The sequence below is a fragment of the Nicotiana sylvestris genome, chromosome 10 (genome assembly GCF_000393655.2).
Source record: "Nicotiana sylvestris chromosome 10, ASM39365v2, whole genome shotgun sequence".
In the NCBI taxonomy this organism is placed as follows: Eukaryota; Viridiplantae; Streptophyta; class Magnoliopsida; order Solanales; family Solanaceae; genus Nicotiana; species Nicotiana sylvestris.
In genome coordinates this window covers 49,342,548-49,363,725 of record NC_091066.1, presented here as the reverse complement: position 1 = coordinate 49,363,725, position 21,178 = coordinate 49,342,548, and the positions used below count along the sequence as shown (strand labels likewise).

Genomic DNA, 21,178 nt, shown 5'->3' with positions numbered 1-21,178 from the left:
GCCTTTGTAACTATAGAGTCACAAAGTGGCTTGTGGTAAGAGTATCACAAGTTAGTTAAGTTGAATCCTTTGTAGTAGAGGTATTAAAAAGTGGCTTGTAATAGTGAGATTATAAGTTAGTGAAGTTGAAAGCCTACAAGTGTAGGTCGTGGTTTTTTTCCCCTTGTGTGGGATTTTTCCACATAAAAATCCTATGTCTCATTTACTTACAGTTTTACTAGCATTCTCAGCTTAACCTCATAGAGGACCAGGTACTCTACTGTTTGGTGGACTCATATAAACTAACAATTGGTATCAGGGAAGGTTCTTTCTAAAAGGTTAACACCTAGAAAGGATCTCAATGGCTGCTCCACCCAACTTTGAGGAAGGACAATCAACCTACAGACCTCCTAGATTCAATGGTCAATTCTACGGCTAGTGGAGGACTCACATGCATGATTTTATAATGGCCAAAGATTTAGAACTGTGGGACATCATCTGTGATGGTCCACATGTTCTTATGAAGAAGCTTGAAAAAACTGGACCAATGGTGCCGAAAGACACAAAAGAGTACAGCGACATTGATAGAAAAGCCGTAGAAAAGAACTATCGCGCTAAGAAAATCTTGGTATATGGTATAGGACCGGATGAGTACAACAGAGTCTCAGCTTGTAATACTGCCAAAGAAATATGGGAAGTGTTGCAAACCGCACACGAAGGAACTACTCAGGTTAAACAGTCCAAGATTGACATGCTCATCACAGAGTATGAGCTCTTTAGGATGAAGGATGATGAGTCTATACAGGATATGCACACCAGATTCACTTCCATCATAAATGAGCTTCATTCACTTGGAGATATTATTCCCAGAAACAAGCTTGTAAGGAAAACCCTCAGTGTTCTACTTGGTTCTTAGGAAAGTAAGGTAAATGCCATCACTGAAGCTAAAGATCTATAAATCCTAACCATAGATGAGTTGATTAGTAATCTAAATACATACGAGATGAAGAGAAAGAAAGACAGTGAAAGGAGAGAGTCGAAGAAGGAAAAGAACCTGGTACTCAAGGCTGAAAGCAGTGACTCAAGTGATAAAGATAGTGATATGGCATATCTTACTAAAAGATTTCAAAAGATGGTTCGAAGAAATGGTAGTATACCAAAGAGGGGCAGTTCAAGAAAGGCAAGGAACAATGATCTTTGTCACAGACGCGTAAAACCAGGGCATTTCATCAAAGATTGTCCACTCGTGAAACAGGAGCAATACAAACAAAATCCTGATAAAGCAGCAAAAAGGAACCTGGTTCCAGACAAACGATTCAATCGAAAAAGTGCAGCTGACAATATTGTGAAGCAGGCTCTTGCTGCTTAGGGAGACTTCTCCAGTGAACCAGAAAGGGAACCAGATGCAGAAAACGGTTCCATGATGGCAGTGGAAACTGAAGTAACGAAGTATGACTCATTGTTTGCGCTGATAGCTCAGTCTGATGAGGATGAAGAAGATGAAGTTGATGAGGTAAATTTTAGGGATGTTCAGAGAAATCTGAAATCCTACTCTTCTAAGAAGTTAAGGTCATTAGCAAATATTCTAATTGATGTTTATTATAGCCTTGATAATGATAAGGAGGTCCTGACCATAGAACTAGGAGAAGCTGAACAATCTAGAGATGATATGGTGGTCTACGTAGTGGACCTAAATGAGACCATAGCTAATCTTGAAAAAGATAAAGATGCTCTAAATGAAAAAATAACTAGTGTAGAAAATGAGAAAGATGACCTGATGGTAGTGGTTGTTGACTTGAAGGAAACAATAGAAGATCTCAGTAATGAGAAACACACTCTAGAAGAAGATATTTTAGCTACTGAGCAAGAGAGGGATGATTTTTTAGTGATAATCACTGACCTAGATGAAACCATTGAGGGACTCAATAGAGAACATAGGACTGTGAGTCTTGGGAAAGGGAAGGAAGTAGCTAGTGAGACACACATCAAGCTTGAACATGAATTAAATGATGTGAAAACTAGTCTATGTAGTGAACTTGAGAAAGGGAACAAAGTAGAACACAGTAGAGTTCTAATCAAAGGTGTGCACAGTTACCAATCTGGTAACTGGCAAAGTGGTCTTAGTGGACAAAAAAACAAGAACATCTAGATTGCTGACTTTGAATCTTTACAAGTTGGTGATATGAAATGCTTGAAGTCAGTTGATAATAATGCAAAACTTTGGCATGGAAGACTGGGGCAAGAAAGCTTCTCACTTCTTAATAAATTGATTCAGAAGGACCTAGTTCATGGTCTGTAAAATTCAAGATTCGCCTAGACACTGGTTCTTAGAACAAAGGATGAGACTTTCGAGGTGTTTAGGGCCTTTGTCAAGAAGATCCAAGTGAAGATAAAATTGAAGGTAGTATGCATCAGATCTAACCACGGGACAGAATGTGACAATGTCAAATTTGATGAGCTTGTAACAAAAATGGAATCACATACAACTTCTCAGCACCAAGGACTCCACAGCAAAATGGTGTTGCTAAAAGAAAGAACAAAACTCTGGAAGACACAGCATGGACAATGCTCATCGACAGTGGAATCGCCAAAAACAATTCTGGGCAAAAGCAATAAACTCTGCTTGCTACTTGGTGAATAGGTGTATGATGACGTCCCTCTTGAACAAAACCCACTATGAGCTGCTAAATGGAAGAAAACCAAGGACAACTTATTTGAGAGTCTTTTTGAATGAAAATGCCATGGTATCAACAACGGGAAGGACCAGCTTGGGAAGTTTGATGCAAAAGGCGATGAAGGAATCCTTCTGGGATACTCCCCCATAAAGCAAAGGCCACAAAGTCTATAAAAAAGAGCACACTGGGTGGAAATAAGTGTTCATGTGCTATCCAACGAGACACCCTCTTCTAACAAAGGAGGAAAGAGTGATGATCAATATAATGAACCATGTCTAACACTTGGGAAAGATCTGAGGTTTCAAATGGGAAGGCTTATATGATGAGTAAGATGAAGGAGACAGGTGAAAGACAAAGCAACATTCTCTTCCACTTCTCATAAGGAACCTGGTACTTCAATTACTACCACTGAAGCTGAAGAAAGAGTGGAGATGCAGTGCAAGGCACTCCACAAGTAACAGAACAAGGAGTGCAGGGAAATCCAATTAACCTGCCAAGTTCCTCTACCAATCAAACCTCAGTCCCAAACTGGAAACACAAAAGCTCCCATCTACCTGATAACATAATCACTCCTCTTCATTCTGGTTTTAGACAAGAATCAAAAATTCAAAAAAAAAAATTGGTCCCTTCTGTATTCCTACTCCAAAATAGAATTCAAAGTCAAAGTCCCAAGGAATCCTACTTGAAGGATGCCAAAAGAAGTTTGAGATACCTAAGGGAACTCAAGACCTGGTCCTGTATTACCCATCAGGTGACAGTTTTAATCTTATTAGGTATGTTGATGTTAACTATGCAGGTTATCTTGTGGATAGGAAAAGCACTTTTGGAATGGCTCACTTGCCATAATCATGTCTTGTCTCTTGGGGCACAAGGAAGCAAAACTCAATGGCTTCGTCAACAACTGAATCAGAATGTGTAGCGGGAGCATCCTGATGTGCTCAAACACTTTGAATTAAGAAGCAACTAGAAGATTTTGGGTATTTTCTGAGGGTATACCTTCTCTATCCAGTTCAAAACAAGAGGACCAAGCACATTGAGGTGAAGCATTATCTTCTGAGGATTAATATGGAGAAAGGGTTGATCTGTGGAAAGTTCTGTGGTACAGAAGATCAAATTCCAAATATTCTCAATAAAGCCTTGAGGAGGGAACATTTTGGAAGAAACAAGGTGAAGCTGGGATTATTGAAACCTAATGGAGAACCTGATTCTCCATCAGTTGGCTACGAAAAGCACCTTCAGGTAAAATTAGCTAAAGTGTTTTCTGGCAAAGCCTAACACACATCGATACCATTGCAGGTAAACACGCATGACGATCGTAGAAGCTAAAGGCACAGTAATGAACTGCAAAAGAAGAGCTGCTAAAATCTTTTTCAAAAAAAAATGTTCGGGCATCAGGTTCATGTACCACAGGTTAGTAGTAATGTGCTTGTTCTGCATGCCTTCTCAAAAATGTTAACAAAATTAACTCAACTGCCACATCATCCGACTTTTCAAAGTATGCATGTCTTATCTTGTCTTTCAAATCCCTTCATCCCCTCTGCACGATAACATTTTCCCATAAACCTACCGCCGTTTTCAAAGCTATTCAGAACCTGTTTCTCTCTCTTCTCATCATTATTCCTCTTTCCAATAAAACTTTCTTTCTCCCTCACAATAAGTCATGAACCCTCATCCCTTCTTTATATATGTGATTCTCTCTTCATCTCTCTCCCTCACTCTATTTACCTACTAAATACTCCTATAATGGCAATCGAACGATCGCTTCCCTCTCCTACCATTAACATTACTCTCACTTCCCTATCATCCGTAAAATCATCCCTAGAAATTCAACATTCCACTCTTTCCAATACTACTGTATCCATACCTGGTTCCTCCTATTTTCCTATAATCTCTCCTTTTCTGACAAACCATGTTTTCCTTCTATGTATTGAAAACCCTATGTGTCTTTATTCCTCTAATCTCATCAAAGAACACTCAGGAGGTTTTACCTCTCAAATGGCAGAGGTTTCTGAGGATGATCCTGATCAGTATGTGAACTCCTCCATTTGGACTTAGTGACTCTCACAGAGTCACCAGAAAAGGAAGCAGCGCATAACATCATGGCTATTGCTGCTAAGAGTCTGATGAATGAATGAGCATATCTCTTATCTGAGTATCAGGGGGAAGAAACTCCATTCCTAGGCGATGTAAGAACTATAGCACTTCTCGACTCTTTAGCTCATGAGACATTCCCAGAAAAAACTACTGAAAAACCTGATTCTCTTCCAAGCAAACCCACTTCTGCACCGCCTAATCATCCTAGGCTCTTAGAATCCCCCTCCAAGTCATCCACTATCAGGTCATATCAGAAAGAGGGCTTTAAGTTTACATTGTAGAAAAGTAGGAGGAGTGTTACTGACAAGAGCGTTCCAATAAGTGGGGTTGACAAAAATACTCCAAAGGAACCTGGTTCCTTAGTGAAACAATGTATAAAAGTTCAAAAGTCTGTGGATGAAGCTTCCGATGAAGCTATTGAGAAACAAAATGGTGCATCCATGAAGGGCAGCAGCAAATCTAAGAAGAATCCAGTTGAGCAAGCCATGTCTAAAGATGATACTGTGGGGCTAGTAAATTGGAAAGAAAAGTCTGTTGAAGGATCTAGCAAATGAAAACGGAAAACTATAAGGGAACCTGGTCGTCTGAGGACCATACCCAGTGATGTGGTCTTTGGCATGAGAGATTAAGAACTTAGAAAGTCTTTGGGGTCGTACATTTGACCTAGCAATTTCAGAGATGGCTGGTATGAGACAAATTCTAGAGATAGTGGAATTTCAGCAATGGGAGCACTTGTTTCAGGGGAGCATGCCTCTGATGTACGAAGATGCGGTACAAAATTTCAGGGGAGCATGCCTCTGAATTCCATGTGAAGGAATGTCCTCAGTCAAAGGTGTCTGTGGTGACAACTTTAGGAGAGCTATCATGAAAGAGCAAGCTATTCAGCAGGGGGAACAGGTGCATAAGAAGGTATTACTTCCTCAGTATCAGCTTCTTTTTGAACTAGTCAATAAGGTGCTTTTGCCTCGTTCTGAGAGACGGTCCATTGCTACAAAATTGGATATGGTGTTAATGTAGGCGCTTGATGAGTTTGTCCCAATCAATCTGCCAGCAATCATAATAGATCCTATGCAAAAGTTGGCAAATTTTAAAGGTGGGAATCATGGGCTACCATATGGTTTTCTCCTCACTCAAGTGTTCAGATTTTACAAGGTCCCCTTGGATAATCCCAGAGTGGGCACACGCAAGCAAATCTTCTCTAAAACTACTCTGGAAGAATGTGAGTGCGTAGAAAGAGTTGGTGGAAAAATCTCGACCATTTCTTAGCTGATCAATGCTCAAAATGCAGCTTCTGAAGAGATCATAAGGTTGAGGGCTCAAAATGCCATACTGGATACTCAGCTCAGTCAAGCAGTTAAAGGACCCGATTCCATTAATGAAGAAGTTGCCCGCCTGACAAAGGAAAATGATAAGCTTCGCGCAAAACTGCTTGAAGAACATTGTCTGCAAATGCCCGACTAGACCTGGTTCTCAAAACCATTGCTACCTCCTCTTCCAAGACTCCTTCTTCTAGTGCCCCCTAGGATCCTCTCAGTGGCTAACTATCTTTTGCTCTAATGACTTGTGGTTGTTGTTTTCCTTTTGTTTGTCTTTTTGTGATAGGCATGCTGGATTTCACCACTACTGCTCATGTTTTGCTCAGTCCATTGTTAATATTAATGAAACAACTCCTCTTTGTGCATGTACAATGTTGTTTTCCTCTGGCTTCTCTTTTCTCTCATGTTGTGTGCACATATGTGGTATGAGTTGGCTGTGTTAGACTTCTTTATGATGATTGTATGCTTGTGTATCTTTTTAATGATGCCAAAAAGGGGGAAAGGTCAGGGGTCAGGGAGTCAGGGGGAGCTTGTGTATAAACTTGCTGCAAATATAAGGGATCTGATTAAGGGGGAATCAAAAGAAAAATGTCAGGGGGAACTTGTGTAGTTTCTGGTACCTTATCTGGTTATCTCTGGTCTAAAAAAATACCATCACCGCCTAAGTTTGTCATCATCAAAAAGGGGGAAATTGATGTGTTTTCAATGTCTTTGCTTTTTGCTTCTTATGTTTTGATGATCTAACAAACTTATTGTCAAGAACCAGATAAAGAACCTTACCCACCTGGTGTACTTTTCAAATGAACAACGTTCAGTCTGATCTCCAGCAAGTGAGTGAACAACCACAAGGAAGAACACAACAGGGACCTAGTCCCTTAGGGTTCTCCAACAGAAGTACAAGTCAACTGTATAGTTGGAACATAACAGCAGATAGTGACTATCTGCAATTGTTACAAAGAGGAACACAGTAAGGACCTGGTCCCTTAGGGTTCTCTGATAGAAGTACAAGTCAACTATACAGCTAGAACGCAACTACAGAAAGTGATTGTCCGCAACTGTACACGCGACAGTGCAACAGACAGTGCAGCAGTCACTTCTTATTGGGAAGTAGCGTGTACCAAGATTTGACATCACCATTGTGATGTCTTTTGTGGTATAACAACCTGGTGCAAGGCACAACACATTTACTTGTGCATTCAGTGATATTCTCTCAAGAATTAAAATGTTCATCCGGCATTAAAGTCACTGGTGTGTCAAGAACAAGAAGACAACTCCACTTAAGGATCAGTTTCACAATGAGTCTATGTGTATCCATAGTTGAGTTGTAATCTTGTTATTTGTTCTTCATTATAACTCCTATCTTGCTTTCTTAGAAGCTTTGTTTTAGGAAACCCAAAATCCGTAAACTTTCTGAGTTTATGTTGTGACTAGGTTTAGTTATAAGTTTAAAGCCTTTGTAACTAGAGAGTCCCAAAGTGGCTTGTGGTAGGAGTATCACAAGTTAGTTAAGTTGAATCCTTTGTAGTAGAGGTATTACAAAGTAGCCTGTAATAGTGAGATTACAAGTTAGTGAAGTTGAAATCTTACAAGTGTAGGTCGTGGTTTTTGTCCCCTTGTGTGGGATTTTTCCACGTAAAAATCCTGTGTCTCATTTACTTACAGTTTTACTAGCATTCTCAGCTTAACCTCATAGAGGACCAGGTACTCTACTGTTTGGTAAACTAATATAAACTAACAAATGTTGAAGTTGTACTCAGGTAACCGAGGTGCCTCTACCGGCCCAGTATGCATATCGAAACGGGTTTCAGTGATGAGTCCCCGGGAACTCTAACCTCGATCTGTCCTTCGATCACCTCGAGGTGCATTACGCTTTGGGGCATTTCTTCGATCTTCTACATACGGCTGATATCTTTCCTTGTTTGGTTTGGACTCTCTTTCCATAAACCATTATTCATTTGTTAAGAGCCTGCTAGGATATGCTGAACCATAGGGGGCTCCCAGTTGGTCATCCTCGACCCTGGTCTTCGATTGATACATGTTGTATAAATCTGCCCAAGTCACGGCAGGATACTCAACCAAGTTCTGTTTTAGCTACTTCGAAGCTATCGAGCTTCGCTCCTTCAAGACCTGAGTGAAGGCCTGCACTGCCCAGTCATCGGAGACCAGTGGCAATTCCATTCGCTCCATCTGGAAATGAGATACGAATTCCCTCAACATCGCGTTTTCCCTTTGTTTGATCTTGAAGACGTCGGACTTCCTTGTAGTAACCTTGATGGCACGGGCATGCGCCTTCACAAAAGAATCTGCCAACATGGCAAACGAATCAATCGAGTTCGGGGGTAGGTTATGATACCACATCATGGCTCCCTTCGACAATGTTTCTCCAAATTTCTTTAGCAATATGGATTCAATCTCGGCATCCTTTAAGTCATTCCCTTTTACAGCACAAGTATAAATGGTAATGTGCTCGGTGGAGTCCATGGTCCCGTTATACTTTAGGACATCGGGCATTCTGAATTTCTTCGGGATGGGATTCGGAGTCGCACTTGATGGGAATGTTCTTTGCACAAACTTCTTTGAATCTATACCCTTCAGAATCGGGAGTGCGCCCGGGATCTGATCGACCCTTGAGTTATAAGTCTCTATTTTTTATCGTTAGCATCTATCTTCTTTTCTCCTGATTCAATCCTTTTAGTGAGGTCCTCGAGCATCTTCACAATAGTGGGGTCTATTGCTGACCCGTTGTTACTCGATCTCTTTGGTGCCTGCTCGACTCGAGGAGCCATTTCCGGTGCTGCTATGCTTGGAGTTTTCTGTTGATTTTGCAGCTGAGCAATAGCCACTTGTTGTGCTTGTAACATTTCAAAAATGACTTGAAGGCTGACTCCTCCTTCTTCCATCCCTCGTGCTTCTTGGCCTCCAGCCTGGGCTTCCCTGAGTCTGTTCCTTACGGGGTCTGCGCCTGCTTCCGTGTTTAGAACGTTCTGGTAGCTAACATCAACTAGCTCCATGTTTGGCACTCCCTTAGGGTTTACAGGTGGTACACCCAACCCTATGCCGCTATTTTCTCCAAGTCCTTCACTGTCATGAAGAGGTGCATTTTGTGGGCTAGACATGATTAAGCCTGAAATCAAAGAATCTTTGACAAAAAAAAAGTATGAAGAGTAACGTGTGTTATTAGAAAACTAGCACCAAAACAATCGCTATTATTTTTAGCCCCACGGTGGGCGCCAACTGTTTACCTTGAAAATGGTATTTACAATTATATTTGATTTATGGTTCTAAAAATACGTGATTTATCTTAATACTAGTTGTTAGGTGAATAATGTTAAGTGTAAATGAGCAAGAAATGATAAGCAAACCCGAGTGGTTCCAAGGTTGAGGGCCTCGAGCTCAACGATATGGGACCTCGAGGGCAGCCTTTAAAGGCTGGCGATGAGCAATAAATGAAGAACAATGATGAACAATAAATGAGCAAGGGATGAATAATGAACGAACAAGCAATAAATATGTAGAGTAATCGTTGAGCACGTTTAAGCAAGAAAAGCAGAGAATGTTCTATTGTAGTCAATGTTTTTTTTTCTCTATAAAATGACAAGGGTCCCCTTTATATAGGAGGGGGAATTCCAACATAGTACATGTCTAATAATAACGAGGAAATGCTATTGGTACAGCTATATAATAGCTTAGTACGGATTTTTACTATTCTTGCAGACCTGATCAGCTCTAAACACGTGTATTTGGAAATTTTCCCGTCTTTCCATGACGATCGTCGATTGTACTGCTCCGAGATCAACCATAGTGAGCCTTCGATGTGCTCCCTCGAGGGACATACCTTGGGGTCGTACCTCACGTTCTGCTTCGGGCATCTCGAGGTTGGGCGTGGAACGGCATAGTAGCCCCAAAGTCGAGCTCCCCAATTTTGGATGTATACATCCTCCCTATTTTTATAACAGAGTAAGAAGACCTATTTTTAGTCAAATATGAGAGTACAATATAAGAGAATAAGAGAGTATAAAGATACATTTTTAGGTTGGAGCTCCTCTCCATTTTCTATTTTCTTTATTTCTCCAAGTTTCCATGTGGATAGAAGACACGTGTCATATTGAAAAATTAAAGGTTAAAATGTACTCTCTCCGTTTACTTTTACTTGGCACGTTTTGACCATTTACGCCCCTTAAGAAATAATAAATGAAGTGTATAATTTACCATGATACTCATATTGATTGATGTAAATTTTATTGGATTTGAGAAAATGATTTGAAATGAATAATAAATACTGTGGGTATAACAGGAAAAAAATTATCTTCTCTTAATATGCGTAAAATGACAAGTAAAAATAAAAATCTATTTTTAGTATGCATGTCAAGTAAAAGTGAACGGAGGGAGTAATTAATTAAGATGGTCATTATCATGGTTAGAATAATTAATTCCTCCATATATTTGCTCTGAATATTTAGCAATCCCATAAATCTAGTGGTACATTATTTCTTCCTTAAATATATTAAAAACTCTTCTCTTTTTTTCCTAGAGAAATAGTTTTTCAGCGCCTCATTCTTTTTGCACATATTCTTTTAGTATCATGTCATACATTTTCTTTTGCCCTACTTTCATGAATTTAAACTACCGAAAATACCTTTGATTTTTTCCCTGTGACAGGCATATGTTTAGTATAACGAATAATATTTTTCTAAGAGAATATTTGGTTATTTTGACTTACTAATAAAACTTTTTTTTGTAAAAGGAGAAAAATAACTTCGTTAATACAAAAACTACAATTATTTTTCTTTATTTATATTTCGTTAGTTATTATCTATGCCAGTTATTTTAATTAACACTTAAATATCATAACACTATCTTTATAATATATCCCATTTCCAGAAGCATGGAGAAAACTTTAGTCCAGGAAAGAAAGATTTTTTTGTAAAGACATTTAAGAAAGAGATAATGTACAGCTAGAATGTGGGCTATAAAAATATTTGGAGCAAATATGTGGAAATAATTAATTATTCTAATCGTGGTTAGGACCTTATTTTGATTAATTAAATCTCAACCTTTAATATAATTCTTAGCTATAATATGTGACTTTTATCCAAGTAGAAACTTGGGGAATGAAAAAATAGGAAATATAGAGGAGTCTCATCCCTATTTTTATACTCAAACTTCAGTGCTTAATTAGGCAATTTATTTAGAGGAATTTTCAGAAATCACTATTGTTTAGTGGTTATTAATTTCCTACAGTTGTCATATTCATAATTACTTCCTATAGCAACTATTCTGTTGTTACGGTAGCGTATTCGTTGTATTTGCGTTGTTGTATTCATGAATACATCAACAAAAAACGCCTAAAAATCAGGATAGTCCAGCTGTACACGCATGTATTCACATGTATTCGCGCCATGTATTCATGAATACAGCAGCAAAAGGTGCCTAAAATCAGGGCAGTTCAGTTGTACGCGCCTGTATTCACATGTATTCGTGTTGCTATATTCATGAATACAGCAGCAAAAAGCGCCTAAAATCAGGGCAGTCTAGCTGTACGCGCATGTATTCACATGTATTCGCGATGTTGTATTCATGAATACATCAATAAAAAACGCTTAAAATCTGGGCAGTTCAGCTGTATACGCATGTATTCACATGTATTCGCGTCATGTATTCATAAATACAATAACATCAATCACCTTAAAATAGGTATGTGCAGCTATCAAAGAGAGAGGAAAAACATAAATAGCGTGTTTCATGCCTTATTTCATGCCTCATTGGTAGTATATACCATAAATACTTATTTTGTTACAAAATATAAAAAATAGCTATAAAAAATAATATTTTAAAATGATTTTGATTTATAATAAATAGGGTGTATACCTTTGCCAGAGGTAAAATTTCCATTTATTTACCAAAGTGAAGGGACATATCAGTTGATCATTATTCTGTCCTCGTCCAATTATAGACAATATGACAATTTAGTTCTTGGTTAGGTTATAAATTGTAGACTACGCTAGAGAAACTATTACTCACTTCCTTCTAGTCAAAAATTGATTTTACACGTCCCTTCAGAAATAATAAAGGTAGAAATGTTCATGCCCCCTTAGATTTGGCAACTTTTATTTAGTTCCCCCTTAAATTTCATGTGATCTTTAATACCTCTGAACTTAGAATTTGATAGTCTTGACCCTCCTAGATGTTAATATGGCAAAGAGCGTGAATAGACTCTCTATTACGCGCATGGAAGGTAAGAAAAATTGAATAATTAGCTTCCAAATGGGATATTTTTCAAATATTAATTGATACATAATCAAATATAGCGATTTATTTTTTCCAATTGTATTTCCCGTTGTTTCTTCTTAAAATAGATTGCATATTTTTTCCCAATTGTATTTTTTAAATACAATGAATATATGTTACTATATACTTCTTATCTTTTTTTCCAGTCCAAATCTACAAAAATTATCTCCATTTATTTTAGCCAAATAAAAAAGAAGATTAGCAAAAGTAATGAAATTCAAATGGTATATTTTTTACCAAAAGAAAAAAGTATTGTATATTTTATTTTTATTTTCATGCAATGACTATTTATTTAAATTATGCATTTTTCTTTTTTATGTCAAATACGTAAATATTTTATCACAATTTTACTATTCTTAGCTAAAAAAATTTATTTAGTCAATATATGGAGTTCCAACAACGTTTTTTTTTTAATTTTTTTATACGTAATGATAATATATTCTAACTGTGTATTCCTTCTTTTTTATGACCAAATATATAAAAGTAACTTGATTAAGTATTTTTATTTTTAGACAAATAAAAAATTATAGTCAAAATAACGTTGTTTCAAATTTTTTATATAGATTTTGGTATGAAAAAATAATTTAAATAGTTGGTGGACCTAAAAAGATAACTATATAACTAAAAAAAAAATCCACGTGGCAATGCGTGTGTCATACTTCTAAGGATTGTGAGCGTCCAGGGGGTCGAGACTATGAAATTGCCAAGTTTAAGGGGGTATTAAAGATCACGTGAAGTTTAAGGGGGTATTAAAGATCACGTGAAGTTTAAGGGGGAACTAAACAAAAGTTGTCAAGTTCAGGGGGTGTCTCGAACTATTCTGCCAACAATAATTATAATAGATCATATAACCCCTAATAATAATAGCATTTCAAAAAATCTTAGAATATAATTTGAGGAATGAGTAGTTAATAATAAGGGTAAAATAAGAAATACATTTCTTTTGATTTACTAAAATAAATAAGTAAAAGTATAAATATATTTTTAGTATAATGAATAAGTAAAAGTGAGTGGAGGGGATATTAGTTACGTAGAAATTAAATAATGTCCAACTATTAAGACAACTTTTGAGTTTCATTCTAGTTCACCCCGTTTGTTTAGCTCTGCGATTTGTCTTTGCTAAGAAAGCATTTTGCTCCGGACGTCTTTGACCAATATCATAAGCCTAGCCAAAGATTTAACTTTATGGGTTCTAAATTTTAAAATAATAATTTTAAAAGTTATTAACTGGGTTTTAAACTTTCATCTCGCCACAAAATTTGGGAGTTTTTTTTTCAAATTTTATTTTTAAATATCTGTTTATTTATAAATTTCAACCATTTTTGGGAAAATTTTGAAAACAAAATCTTCAAATTCCAAACACAGTTCTAGAGTAGTTCTTGAATAGCCTGTTTAGCCAAGCTGGAGAAATCAGCTTATTTTGAGAAATGCTTTTTCAAAAGTACTTTTGGAGAGAAACAGTTTGTGTTTGGCTAATTAGTCTGAAAGCACTTTTGAGAAATAATTTGTGTTTGGCCAAACTTTTTAGAAAGTGATTTTAAGTGTCAAGTTACGAATAAAGACATGAATAGATTTACTTAATAATTAATATTATAAGTAAATAAATAATCTCAAAATTTTGTTATTACATGCAATAATTAAAAAACATTTTATTTAAGTAAAATATGAAAATAAAATTAAAAAGTACTTAATTCTTTTAATATAAGTTAAATATATTAAAATTCCTTCAACAAATATAAAAGCATTCACCCCTGAAGTCACTATATATTAGAAAGTTTTCCTAAAAATAAGAAGAAATATTTATAAATTAATATCCTATGTATTAGGTTTAAGGGTTATTTTGGTATATACTATATTTTGTTGAGGGTATTTTAGGTAAGAAGTAAGCCAAAACTGCTTCTGCTTCTGCTTTTGGAAAGAAGCTACTTTTTCTGCTTCTCCGAAACTGCTTCTGTTTCTTCCCAAAAGCACTTTTTTCCCCAAATAAGCTTGATCAAACACCTCAAGTTAGGGGAAAAAAGTGATTTTGGGAAAAAAAACACTTTTGGCCTCTTGAGAAGCTTAGCCAAATAGGCTAGAAGTTTTTCACCTACAAAACTATAAATTCTGTTCAAGTAAAATGCATGTACAAACACAATTTCAACTTTCATAAACTATTTTTCATCTCATCTTCAAAAATTTATTTTTCTCAAATTTCAATCAAATATATGTCCAAACACTAGCCAAATTTAATACTTAGATATATTTAATAAATCTTTTAACAAAAATATATAGTTTGAGCAACAACTACTGAGTTCGATTGAACTCGCATTAATGCTTCAAGCTCCGCCCTTGACCAATGTCGAAGAATAAGGTCATGTACACCAATAAATGTATTTATGTGATGACCCAAAAGGTCATCTCTTGTTTTAGAAGTCAAATCTGTGTTCCGAGGCCTAAAAAACCTCCTTGTCTCACCTCGATTTGCATGCGCAGTCCAGACGCGTTTCCGGAAAGCTTTTATGTGAAATTTAAGAGAAATATTGAATTTAGCCTTTAAAATTGATTAAAGTTGACTTAGGTCAATACTTTTGGTAAACGGACCCAGACCCGTGATTTGACGGTCCCGTAGGATCCGTAGTAAAATATGGGACTTAGGCGTATGTCCGGAATCGAATTCCGATGTACATAGTCCGAGAAATAAATTTTTAAAGAAAATTATTTGCTAGAAAATATAAAGACTTTTGGAAACGAAATGATTATGTTCTTGATGGTATCGGGTCCGTATTTTAGTTTCGGAGTTCGGTACATGTTTAAAATAATAATTAAGTTTAATCTGTGAAATTTGGTAAGAATCGGAATTGATTTGATATAAATCGGACATTAGGTTGAGAAAATGAAAAATTTGAACTATCTTATGAATTTCATGAATTTGAGGTTAAATTCATAGTTGTTGATATTATTTTGATGATTTGATCGTACAAGCAAGTCCGTATGATGTTTTTAGACTTGCGTGCATGTTTGATTTGGAGCCCCGAGGGCTCGGGTAAGTTTTGGATAGGCCATGGGGTGAGTTTGGACTTAGATAAAATTGTTGTTGTAGCTGGTATGTGTTGCATGCTCTGATCTCGCAATTGCAAGGTCAGGCTCCACAATTGCAAGCCTAACAGGCTTGGCAATTGCGAGGGCTTGATCGCATTTGCGAAGAAAGCCCAGACCTGCCTTGTTCGCATTTGCAAACTTTTCTTCGCAATTGCGAAGCCATCAGGGAGGGGAAGTCATCGCAATTGCGAAAGGAGCAGACATGCAGCAGGTTCACTTGCGAATCCTGTCTCGCATTTGCGAGCTTCGCAATTGCGACATCTGCACCTAAACAAAACATCATTTGGACGGGATTTCAACTTCATTCTTCAAAATTTCGAATCCTAAGCATCATAAGGCAATTTTTCAAAGACTCAAACTTCTCCAAATCATAAGTAAGTGATTTCCAACTCATCTTCTTCAATATAATTCATCTTTTTACATAATTTCACTTCAAATCTAGAGTTTTTCATGGGAAATTGAGTGTTTTTGGGTAGAAGTTAGGATTTTCAAATTTTGGGGATTTGGACTTCAATTTGAGGTCGGATTTCAAAACTAATTTGCATATTTGAGTTCGTGGGTGAATGGGTGATCGGGTTTTGGTTCGAACTTCGAGTTTTAACCAAGCGGGTCCGGGGTCAATTTTTGACTTTTTGGAAAAAATATTGGGGAAACTATTTTCATGCATTAGAATTGGTTTATTTGGCATTTATTGATGTTATTAAGTAAATTATACCTAGATTCAAGCAGATTGGAAGTGGAACCGAGAGGTAAAGCGGTAATTGAGGCTTGATTTTGTTCGTGAAAACGAGGTAAGTGTTGAGTCTAACCTTAGCTTGAGGGAATAAGAGTTGTGGTCTTATTTACTACGTGTAAATGTTGAGTATGGCGTATAGGTATGGTGACGAGTCTCTATACGTTGGTGTCAAGCATGCCCGTGAGTGTTATATCATATTGTTGTGACTCTATTGTGTATTGTCCATACTTAAGTTGATGATTATCAATATTGAACATGATTCATGATAATTTCTTGGTAATTGACCGTTGTTGAGTATTGGCTCAAGTTGGAATTCATTTTGTAAAGTAACTGTTGAAACGAGATTGGTTATAGCTGATTCCCTTGCCGGGATGTTATTGTTGATATTGTTGATTCCCTTGTCGAGACGTATTGTTTCTATTGTTTGGGTGAGGAAGAATGTAAATCACGAAGGGTGATATCGTGCATGATATTGTGAGTGAGTGCTAATGCACGAAGGGTGATGTTGTGCCGATATTGTGAGTGAGTGTTAATGCACGAAGGGTGATGTCGTGCCTTGATTTGAGAATTAATGCATGAAGGGTGATGTTGTGCCGATATTTTGAGAGTTAATGCACGAAGGGTGATTCCGTGCCATGATCATGAGAGGTAATGCATGAAGGGTGATGTCGTTCCATTTCTGTTGTTTCATATGGAGAGAACAAGAGTAAAAGCACGAAGGGTGATGTCGTGCACGTGTTACTGTTTTTCTTATTCCTGCTGATTTAACTATGGTGTCCTTTATGCTTCTCTATTAGTTTATTGTTAGAACTTGATATTCCCCGCAGCATGTCCCCTTCCCATCTTATTCTATTGATTAATGTTAATATGGTTCTGTTTGCATATGATTTAACTGCACAGGTTTATATGGTTGTCGTGTCCTAGCCTCGTCACTACTTTGCCGTGGTTAGACTCGACACTTACCAATATATGGGGTCGGTTGTACTGATATTGTGCTTTGCACTCATTTGTGCAGATTCGGTGTCGGACCCGGTGAGTAGCTGAAGTAGTTGCCTTCAGTCCAGGGAGACCAAGGTAGATTTGTTGGCATCCGCAGAGCCTGAAGTTCCCTTCCCTGTTTTAGCTTTCTAGTGTCTCTTTTCATTTCGAGAACATTTGTACTTCTTTCAGACTTGTATTTGTAGTAAAAATCTTAGTCGTTCGTGAAATTGTGACACTAGATTCGTGGGTAGATATGTACTGGATTATTTGAATTTGTTATAGCACTTTCGCACTTTTCATTTGCTTAGCTTTAGTTACTGTTTATATCTATTTGGGTTGATTGCTAATGTGTAGAATCTTAACAGTTGGCTTGCCTAACTTTCACGAGTAGGCGCCATAACGACTCCCGAGAGTGGGAATTTCGGATCGTGACAATTTACATACTTGACATATTATTATTATTATTATTATTATTATTATTATTATTATTATTATTATTATTATTATTATTATTATAAATCAACAACTAACATTGTATTTAAATTTTTTAGGTTATGAATGTAAGACTTCTGTACATTTTCAAATGCAAGACTTTTACACATTTATAAAAATCAAACACATTTTTAGGGCATATTTGGCCATAAAAAAATTTACCTTATTCGGAAAAGTTTTCACTTTTTTTTAGAATCAGTATTCGGCCATGAAAATTTTAAATTTTACTTGAAATTAATTTTCAGAAATTTTCGGAAATTCGAAAAACTCTGAAGAGCTACTTTTTAAAAGTTTCACTTCAAAACGCTCACAAAATATAATGCAAGAGCTTCATTTTCCAGCATAATATGCTAGAACTTACCGTGTTTCAGCTATGATGATTTTGTCCAGATTTTTTCTTTGCACAAATAATGACTATTTTTAATGACTTTATAATTATTGACTATTTTTCAATTACCAGTGCAAAAACTGGCTAACTCATGTTATTTTGACTAAATAATTGGGGACTAACAAGTAGGAAAAGAAAAACTACTGCTAATAAACAAAACAACAAAATCGGAAATAGCAAGTCCAACTCTTAAATTTGACAAATTTGTCCCTCCATTTAGCTCAAAAAGAAAGCAAGTTGCTATCAAATGTGAAGTACACACGTGTCAACTCCTTATCCCCAAAGACCATCAGATAAGAGGCCATCCTTCACCGGTAATATATGATAATCTTATCCCTTCATCACCGTAGATCACTACTTCCCCCATAATCTTCACCGTCTATTCCCCTCCATAATCCCTTTTCTCATTTTTTCACTCTCAAAATCAGTACACACACTCTCTCTCTCTCTCTCTCTCTCCTAGCGCATAAACAAGATCAATGGCGGCACTACAACAAACTCCGATAGCTTTCCAGTCCAGATCACCCCCGACGACTCAAATCATCAGCGGACCGACGGCGAAGCTCTCCTTTTCCGGTGGCCTCAAGCTCCCGAAACTCACCATCAAGCTCCGCTCTAATCGCACCTCCCGCCGCGGCGGCGGTGCTTCCGGAGCAAAAATGGTGGCTTCCGCTGCCGGAAGTTACGCGAACGCACTCGCCGACGTAGCCAAGTCGAACGGAACCCTAGAACAAACCACCGCCGACCTCGAAAAAATCGAAAAAATCTTCGACGACGAAGCAGTGTACAACTTCTTCGTGAGCCCTATCGTCGGCGAAGAGAAGAAACGCGAACTCGTGGACGAGATCGTTTCATCCTCGAGCATCCAGCCGCACGTGGCGAATTTCCTCAACATTTTAGTAGACATGAAGCGCGTGGAGCTAATCAAAGAAATTGTAAAGGAGTTCGAGAAAGTATACAATACGCTTACGGACACGGAACTTGCTGTGGTCACTTCTGTTGTGAAATTGGAATCGCAGCATTTGGCTCAGATCGCGAAAGGAGTACAGCGATTGACAGGTTCGAAAAATGTGAGGATTAAAACGGCTATTGATGAATCGCTAGTAGCTGGATTTACAATAAGGTACGGAAATTCAGGATCAAAGTTGATTGATATGAGTGTGAAGAAACAACTTGAGGATATTGCTGCTCAACTTGAAATTGGGGATATTCAATTAGCTGTATAATTGTTCTGTTTTTAAAATTATATTTTTTTTTCAGTGATTTATTTTTGTAATATAATTTGCTTCAAAGGCAAATGGAAGATACTGTATTGTTCTAAATTTTTGGATGAATATATATATTAGTAGTTGCTATATGGAACTTCAAATTGGATGATAGGAGCTAGCGGTGTTAAGTGTTAAAGATAAATGGAAAAATCAAACCAAACCCAAAAAATTATCTGTTCTTTGATTTAGTATAGTTTTGGTGATATTAAGGAAAAAAACTAACAGTATTTGGTTTGATTTGCTTGAACATATGAAAATTTGACGGAAACCAAACTAAATCAACAATGTGATATAAATTTTTAGTTTATATATTGATTTTCCTATGTATGTGAGCTTAGATTTTGACATGTGGTTTGGAACTTAAGTGAAATAATATCTGGAAATATTCATTATGCTTCTCTAATACTTCGCGTCTCATATTTGTATTTTTGGTTTACCTAAAACGATAATGGTATTTTCTTATGCTTATAAATAATGTAGTCACACAAATGTTTATTGCTTGTTTTAGATCACAAATTAAAAGTCTTTATTTGATTTTAAAATTTCATGTCCAATAGAAGTGCTGAATACAACTACAACCACACGATCAAAATTTCAAAGGGAAATATGGCTGATAATAAAGCCGTTGAATAGAATATAGGGTTTATCATTTGGGAACTAGTCTACTAAAACTCAACGTCTAGTTCAATTTCATTTGAGAATACCAAGTTAACTCTTTGTCTCTTCAATTACTTTTGGCTTTTTTAGTTCCAATTCTGGGATTAGATTCACTAACTTAAAATATTATGAACCGTTTTTTCAACACTAAGAAGTTTAGTGTTTATTTGAAGTTTTTCAAAAGATTAGCTTGCAAACTTAATTGAGTTCTTTTTATTAAAAAAAAAAAAAAGAACTTGTTCGGGCTCTTTTTGCAAAGGGAAGTTAACTCTTGTAAAAGGATTTTCAGACCCAATCTTTCAAAATTTTGCAAAAACTCAAAATAGAACATATGGCATTGTTTTGTTGTGACAATTAAAAAAATTCCATTATATGGAGAATGTTTAGGATATAGTACACTGATATTTTTTGTTACTTGAAAAATAAACTTTAGAGCTGAAGCATGTCCTAACTTCAGAATAAGACAAGTTAAAGGACTGCTAATGGTCGCAATGTTTTGTCATGTACAACCTAACATACTGTAACCAGAAAGATAACTCTTCCTCCATCCTAACTATTGGACGTTCTGTATCATTTGTAAGTTGCACAGAGCTTCCAAGTTGGAAAGCTCCAACTCCACATTTTCACTTTGTGGATCAAGATCATAGACAGGTTGGGGGGTTATGCCTTAACCCCTACAATTTCACTTTGTGGATCAACATCATACATGGCTTTGAATTAATTCAAAAATAAAAATAAAAATATGTACCATGTGAGTTACAATTTAAAGATGTCAGGTTTAACTATTACAACATGGGTTGCGGTGGGATAGATAGAATCCCTCCACCCTTAACCAAAAGTTACGGGTTCGAAACCTGAGTACACAAAAAATCTTGTTATGGAGTGCTTCCCCATTAAATGTGTCTTATGTGGCGCGAATTCGAATATAGTCGGACTTGTATACGGATACTGAACACCAGGTAAAAATATTAACACTCAGCGAGATTCCCTCTACTCCAGTCTTGTGGATGTATTTATTCGACACTTGCTTGTGGACTGTAGTAAGTTGCTTATAGACTAATCGAGATGCGTCTAATAGTCTGTTTGACCTAGTTTCTAAAATCAGTTTATTTTAAAAAGTATTTTTTTTAAAAGTGCTAATCAAAAATTACTTTTAGGGAGAAACAATTTGTGTTTGACTAATTAATTTGAAAAATGCTTTTCAACATATTTGGTCAAGCTTC

The 21,178-nt window shown here is 36.7% G+C and overlaps 3 protein-coding genes across 3 annotated transcripts; all 3 read left to right on the top strand.

The window, feature by feature from the left end:
* Positions 1-445: 445 nt before the first annotated feature.
* LOC138879305 (uncharacterized) lies at positions 446-895 on the top strand. Its single transcript, XM_070158911.1, has one exon. It carries the CDS (start codon positions 446-448, stop codon positions 893-895), a length of 450 nt encoding a protein of 149 aa, XP_070015012.1.
* Positions 896-1,402: 507 nt separating this feature from the next.
* LOC138879304 (GRIP domain-containing protein RUD3-like) lies at positions 1,403-2,128 on the top strand. Its single transcript, XM_070158910.1, has one exon. The coding sequence runs from the start codon at positions 1,403-1,405 to the stop codon at positions 2,126-2,128; it is 726 nt and encodes a 241-aa protein (XP_070015011.1).
* A 16,233-nt stretch (positions 2,129-18,361) lies between these two features.
* Positions 18,362-19,387, top strand: LOC104229705 (ATP synthase delta chain, chloroplastic). The gene has a single exon (XM_009782393.2). The coding sequence runs from the start codon at positions 18,510-18,512 to the stop codon at positions 19,254-19,256; it is 747 nt and encodes a 248-aa protein (XP_009780695.1). The 5' UTR covers positions 18,362-18,509; the 3' UTR covers positions 19,257-19,387.
* Positions 19,388-21,178: the final 1,791 nt, after the last annotated feature.